Consider the following 7028-nt stretch of genomic DNA (forward strand, 5'->3'; position numbering starts at 1 on the left):
TGCATATAATATATTACCTACTATATTCACAGCCCCGGACATGATCGCTCAGAGTCTAGAGGAGTGTCCACAGTTAATCAAACCCTCCAATCATCACTAGTGACTGCTGCATTCTCAACTAACTCTGATCTTATTCCCAAATTCATCCCAAGTGCCGGCATTCGTCGGTCATTTTCGGGTTTGGCTGCAAGGTAGTAACCCTTCGCTGCTGTCATGGTGGATCGTTTCCTCTAGACCCCGCGAGGAGAACCGCGAATGGGATCGAAATACCCTTCATGGCTGGGCTGAAGAGATGGAAGCATCGAAAATACCCGGTACGAATCTCAAAAGCCACATCATACCATGGGATTGTGCCCGTTGCTGTCGCTGTCGCTGCAATTCGGGATATTGCGAACAACAATAAATACCCTGCATACTAAGAAGAGTGCAAGGCTGAGGTAATCTCATCCAAACCGAGTTCAAGCACCTTGATATCTGAGATCAAATCCCAGCTATCCAGCCAAGTTCGCAAAGAGCAGATATCATCTCACTCCTATTACCCTTCGCAATGGGGAGCTCTCTCGTCCAGACTGCCGTCGTGGGAAACAACAATGGCAGCGTCGAACTCTCCCACTCGGCGCCCAGGCCCGTAGCAAAGGGCGACCTTGTCATTATTCGGAACATGGCTGTCTCTGTGAACCCTGTCGATACCAAAATGCAAGGACCCTACGTGACACCAGGAGCGATTGGAGGCTGCGACTTTGCCGGCATTGTCGAGGAGGCCGGGCCGGACGCGGCCAAGTACAACATCAAGGTGGGCGACCGCGTCTGTGCCGCTATCATGGGGATGAACCCTCTTGAGCCGATGCATGGGGCCTTCTCGGAGCATGTCGGCGCCCACGCCTTTGCCCTGGTCAAGATTCCGGATGCCGTGACCTTCGAGAGCGCCGCTGCCTTGTGCACTAGCTTTATGACCTGCGGCCTGGCGCTCTTCAAAAGCCTCCAACTGCCAAGCGACCCCTTGTCGCCGACCGAAAAGCCTATCCCCGTGTTGGTCTACGGCGGCGCCAGTGCCTCGGGGACTGCTGCCATCCAGCTGCTCCGCCTGGCGGGATATCGGCCCATCGTGACCTGCTCGCCGCACAGCTATGAGATGGTCAAGTCGTACGGCGCCGAAGCCACATTCGACTATCACGGCCCCGACTGCGCCGCGCAGATCCGCGCATATACCAAGAATGGGCTGCGCTATGCACTTGACTGTATTTCGACGGTACAGAGCATGCAGATCTGCTATGCCGCGCTTGGGCGGGCCGGTGGCAGGTACACGGCTCTGGACCCCTATCCCACGGCCGTGGCTGCGACCCGCAAGATTGTCAAGGCCGACTGGGTCATTGGGCCAGCCATGCTGGGTTTGGACATTGGGTGGCCGGCACCGCATGGCCGCAAGGCAGATGCAGACATGTTTGACTTTGGCCAGCGCTGGAAGGCAACGGTGCAGCAGCTGTTGGACAAGGGTCTCATCCGCACGCATCCCCTCCTCGTGCAATCTGGTGCCCTGGAAAAGGTCATAGAGAGCATGCAGGCCATCACGATGAAGAAGGTTTCGGGGAAGAAGCTGGTCTGCAAGATGTCAGAGTGAGTTAGATTTTTGCGCACAGCCTGTGCCCAAGCCATGAAGTAGATCAGTTAGATCAATTCCTTCCCTTGTTTACAATCAAGTCTGTATATGATCGGGAGTTGCGTACTATATATGTTGCCAGGTACTGTACATCTAATGTTCATCTTATCTTAAAGTGCACGCATCGATAATTTCATTTTGCCAATCAAGATATAACAGTACTCTCACAGGTTCATGACAAGTCGACCTGCAGCAGTTGCTAGTTCATCCACCCTTGACTACTCTCTGCGCTAAACTGCAAGCAACTCAAGGACAGCAAACTCCGACTTAGCGTCCTCAAACACACCACTAACCCGAAGTCCCGCTCTCTCCGCGAGCTCACGCCACATCGCCTCACTCCGGCGTTTGCCCCCAAAATTCATAACCGAAATGTCCTGCGCAATAGCAAATTTGCCACGGGTCGGCTTCACCAGCTCCTCGATAAGCAGCACGCGCGAGTCAGCCGCACACGCCTCTCGGACATGCGTGAGAGCCACAATGATATCGTTGTCAACGAAGTCGCTAAGCACGCGGCGGAACTGATAGACCACCGCACCTCTGATCGCGACGGGGAGCGGCTCGAGCATGGTTCCGCCGACAAACCGAACCGCCGAAAGACCGCTGTTGCCGGGGTCGATCTTGCTCCTGGCGGCTTCAATCGTCTTGGGCAGGTCAAAAACGGCGCACCGCGCCGCGGGAACGAACTTGTTATTCTCAAGAATCTCGCCCAGCGCGAGCCCGTGGCTGCCCCCGATGTCGACGATGGCGGGGCGCGTGTTATCGGGCTGCGCTAGCACCTCCTGCACCCAGCTGAAATCGTACACGCCCTGTAGCGAGTAGATGGCTGCGGATCGCTCCTGCGCGCTGTTGAAGAGCTTGGCTAGCTCCGGCTCCGCATCCAGAACCCCATATAAGTCAAGTCCCGAGTGGCCGGTGCCGAGGCCGAGGGGGATCGTGTGGGCGTCGCGCGGCTCAAAGAGGCCATTCTGTTCGAAGTAGGTCGCCCAGGCGGCCATGGGCCGGAGGAAGAAATGGTAGACATGCGAGATGAAGCCGGCAGCGATCTCGGCCGAGCAGTAGGACAGAGAGCGGGCTGTATGGGCTACGCGATCTGGGCCGGGAGAGGTAAGAACGTCAGACGCAATCAAGTAGTCGGCGAAGCGTCGGAGCAAGGACTCGTCACCGCCAGTCTTCGTGGCAAGCTCAGCTAGCGAGATGTCGCCCTCGGATGGAATGTTATCGAAGACCTTGAAGTCAATAAAGACCTTTAGGATGCCAAACTCGATCAGGTTTGTGTAGTGTGCGCCGGCTGACTCCAGCGCCTGCCGAATGTTTGGAAGTGGGCTTCGGGTTGCCATTCTGTTGGATTGGATTGAGACGGTGGTAGATGTGATCAATCTCAGTGGAGGAAGTTAAATGATTCTTTCTCTCCTCAGCCAGAGTCTCCGTTCTCTGGCCTTTTGTATTCCCAAGATTTTGGTCCGACCCTCCGAAGGGGTCTCCGAAATCCGAAAGCGAGAGTCATGTTGCGGTTTCATCTTGCAGAGTAGATTCGGGCTTTTTCGGAGAGCCGTAAGTTAAGGGCTTCCTAAGAGTTGAGGTCCGGCGTCACATCATCTCCTGTATAAAATGAAAATAGTTCAAGAAAGATGGAAGAAAAGAAGACAAATACATATACATGATAAGTTGCTAGGCCTTTTTTCCTATTCATCACGTTAGCAAGCACTATTTGTAGTACTAATATGTGTGTTTTTCAACTACTCCGTAGAATATACTAATATATAGACTAAACCTAATATAAATTCAACTATAATAAGTTAGCTTCTAATATACATAGATTAGCTATACTAAGCTTTACGGAGTAAGTTTTGAAGTGAGATTTATACTAAATTAGATTAGATCAGGGAGGGTTCTAAGTTCCTAATTGTTAATTCAAAATCTCAGAGATTTAGTACTAACTGGCTATATACTTACCTGAACTTCAGACGAACGCAACTCTACCCATGGGCCAGGCTCTACTAAGATTCAGATAGCTAATCTCTCTATTTAAGCCAGGCTTAATCCCTAGAGAGTGCTTACCGAGGAAGTGTTACAGGTACGGAAGATAATGTTAGATCGCCGGACATCCGTTCGCGCTACTGCTAGTACTGAGGGAACCAACCATGAGGCAGTAAGTTGATTGATTAAACCAGTAGACCACTGTTGAGAGGGTCTATATCTATACCAGTCTTGGCATAATACACCAGGTATCCCGAGTTGATTCGGTATACCATACGAAACATAGATTGCGCTTGGAGTGCTGCCGATTGAGCCTGGCTTAGTGGTAAAACACCACTACCCAGATCGATATTTCTACAAATCCGCTTTTTCTCGTAGAAGTTGATTGATATCTGCCACCTCACCCGCCAGCGCTCGGAATATCAGATGTGTGTTGGATGTCGAATCAGTTAGGCCTTCCCAGGGTACCATGTCACGGGTGGCGCCGTTCTCAATCGCGATGCCATGAGTCGTCTGTGACCAGGTGTGGTCTATAATTCTGAAATACGAGTCGGGAGGCATCACCTTTTCTGCCTGCTGAAGCGACTCTAGCAACATACAGACAGCGGTGTGTATGTTGTTGCGCGGCGCGTTACTCTGTGGTACGTCGGCCAAGCATGCGTGGGGCCCCAACCGCATATCCAATTGAGATGTACACACCTGCCGTCCGCTCGGTTGCATACGAAGGTAGACCTGGAATTGATGCAGGGCGACTGTGTAAATCTGGGTCAAAGTGACGTAGCAACTGAACAAGATGGGTGCGATGGCTGGATCGGCAGGGATGCTACTCTTGAATCCGCGGACAAGGCTAGTAAAGGTTTGAGACAGATGTATGACGCTGCCAATGGGGTAGTGTTGTAGGTCTTGAATCGACAATTGCGATTGCCATGATAGTTCCTTCAGTACCGCCAATCGTGCGTGAAGATCAGTAACGAGTCTGAGGAGCATTCCTATAGAGGCTATTCCATCAACGGCCGTGCCATCCAACTCCGATCCGGGGAAACTGTTCGAGCTCTGAGGTCCATTTCTCACCGCTGTTAATGACTGGGGCATTATTGCATCACGTTCTGCGTCCATGCTATTGTGACATTGGCCGGGAAGCATCTCGTGGTTCTCATATCGTTGTATATGGTCGATACCCGTGTCCACGGGCTCCGTGTACATGAAAAGATCAGTATCGTTGTCTCCAGCCCTCAAGATCCCCGGAAGGCCCATTGTATTGCCCAAGGACGTATGTATGTAGGGATCTTCGAACGCGAATAGCTCGGCTATAGGCTGTTCGGTAGGACTTTTTGATCTCGGTAGGGGCGCATCTGTCTGTGTGAGACCTGACTTCCCACCTTCGAGTAGCTGGAAAAACGAGGTGTTTGATGGCCTGGTGGCGTTATAATCTTCGATATCCTGTTCTGAGCCACGTGTCACTTGAACGCGGCTTTGACCTGCTCGGAACTCCTTCGTCGCTCGCCGGGATTTATTGCGTCGGCTAAAGACGCAGGGGACTCCTGCGCGAATGCATCTTTGACAGCGTTCCGATCCAGGACCGCCGTTCTCGGCATCGGACTCAAAGCCAGGTTGTGACGGGTGACATTTAAGCTTATGGAATCGGCACCTGTCGCAGGAGGCGCGAATAGAAAGATACGCTTCTGAGGAGGGGTTAGACATCCTGACTGAGGAAATGAAATTCTCGGAGCTAGTTGTGCCTCTGTTATTTCGCTCTCTGGGTGGTTGTATGGTGACGGATAATCAAGCTGGACACGATTCTTATATGGTGCCATGTTGGCACATTTGTCAGGGATGTAAGTATTGGCACTGCTCGTCCGTAAGCAAACAAGCCTTGGACGCAACGCTTATCAATGGGCCCGGGTGGCGTCTATCGTGGCTTTTTGGTATCTCTGGCCCACCATCGTTCTCTGCACACTGCACAGACGCAGAGAAGTCGCAATCTTAAAGCCTCGTTTTTTCAGAGTACCGAAGGCCTGCTAATGCAAGTTTGGATCAGTACAAATGCGCTAGCAATTACTAGCTCCCCCCCCCCTTCTTCCACAGTGTGCCGCCGTGACGCAATGCTCCGGCGCTCAAGAATGGAGGCCTTCGGCTTGAAAGTTAGGCTTGGGGCCAAACCGAACCAAACTACCAGCTATTTGAAATTATTCTCCAAAGTTTTATCTTATATGGCACTAAACGCTCAGCTCTGAAGGCAACCCTACTAAATCCACAATGTAACTTTTCATAAAGAGGGTCAGTCAAGCGGGGCGCGATGAGGGTGTTTAGGGGCGAGGTCTCTTTAGGGTTGCTCTACAGAGTACAGAGTAACTGGGCCGAACTGATCAGGCCACAGCCTTACAGGGGTGATCTGAAACAAAACCCTCCGAGTCAGCCAATGTAGGCGTAATCAACATACTATCCAAATTTGAGGGGAGTACAGCCCGCCTACAGAAGACGATGGTAAAATCTTCGGTCCAGTAAAATCACAATAACACGCCTATGGGGTGTCAGTAGGGGTCGGCACGGAGATAGCAACACGTGGGTTCGTTATACATAAGAATTCGCTGAAAGCAGGGCCGCCATAAGTAGGATTGACAGTAGTCCCGGGAAGGGAGCAAACGCGGAGACACAAGGCGAAGTCAGTACTTAGTAGGCCCTTTCCAAATAATCTTTTCCTCACCTCCAATCCACTCAGAGAGCAGCACAATGACAAATAGAGCCTTATCGAGCTCAGCACGCTGGGTCGGCAAGGACTTGGTGAAGATGCTCAATGCATTTTAAACAAATCGGTTGAGTGGACAATTTCCGATCTTCGACCGGCCGAGAGAAGAGGGAGGGGGGGGATGCTTGTGTTGGGACTGCGGTGGTCCGTTGTCAGGAGATGGATGCTTTTGTAAGTGTGCTTTTTAGTACTTCATGTATTCCGTAGTTCTTCGAGCATTTTAATTGAATCGACTACGGCCCCTAAGCATCCGGGAGGAACCGAGACAATCACGGTACGCACAGACGCTGCACCTTCAGACCCCGGCTTAGCGCGATGGGATCACTGATGAACGGTCGTAAATGGGTTCTTGGTTGGCGCGATGGCGCCTGGTGGATATCTGATTCTTTCAAGTATAGGAGCACTTTTTAGTACCTGACCCATAGGGTCAGGCAACCTGCAAAGTTGACACAGGATTTGAGGTGCTTAAGATGATACTAGGAGACATTAAGACGCTGATACGCCTCCAGATCTGACCTTCGTCTCGGGCATTGTAGCCTCTCATTGTCTATAAGCAAGGTATGAAGTCATGATAAGGGGAAGATGATGATGATATTCATGATTATCTATAATATTTCAACAGATAATCATATTTTTTATATCTACATT

General features: G+C 51.3%; 3 protein-coding genes across 3 annotated transcripts; 1 reads left to right on the top strand and 2 right to left on the bottom strand.

Annotated features, from left to right (window-relative positions):
• Nucleotides 1–547: 547 nt before the first annotated feature.
• ACLA_023420 (zinc-binding alcohol dehydrogenase family protein) lies at nucleotides 548–1618 on the top strand (the record flags this gene model as incomplete). The annotated part of the gene is made up of 1 exon (XM_001269053.1): nucleotides 548–1618. The coding sequence occupies one exon, from the start codon at nucleotides 548–550 to the stop codon at nucleotides 1616–1618; it is 1071 nt and encodes a 356-aa protein (XP_001269054.1).
• Nucleotides 1619–1887: 269 nt separating this feature from the next.
• On the bottom strand, nucleotides 1888–2994 carry ACLA_023430 (putative O-methyltransferase; the record flags this gene model as incomplete). The annotated part of the gene is made up of 1 exon (XM_001269054.1): nucleotides 1888–2994. The coding sequence occupies one exon, from the start codon at nucleotides 2992–2994 to the stop codon at nucleotides 1888–1890; it is 1107 nt and encodes a 368-aa protein (XP_001269055.1).
• Nucleotides 2995–3988: 994 nt separating this feature from the next.
• Nucleotides 3989–4888, bottom strand: ACLA_023440 (uncharacterized protein; the record flags this gene model as incomplete). Its single annotated transcript, XM_001269055.1, has 1 exon — nucleotides 3989–4888. The coding sequence occupies one exon, from the start codon at nucleotides 4886–4888 to the stop codon at nucleotides 3989–3991; it is 900 nt and encodes a 299-aa protein (XP_001269056.1).
• Nucleotides 4889–7028: the final 2140 nt, after the last annotated feature.

Source organism: Aspergillus clavatus, genomic scaffold (assembly GCF_000002715.2).
Source record: "Aspergillus clavatus NRRL 1 1099423829805 genomic scaffold, whole genome shotgun sequence".
Classification (NCBI taxonomy): domain Eukaryota; kingdom Fungi; phylum Ascomycota; class Eurotiomycetes; order Eurotiales; family Aspergillaceae; genus Aspergillus; species Aspergillus clavatus.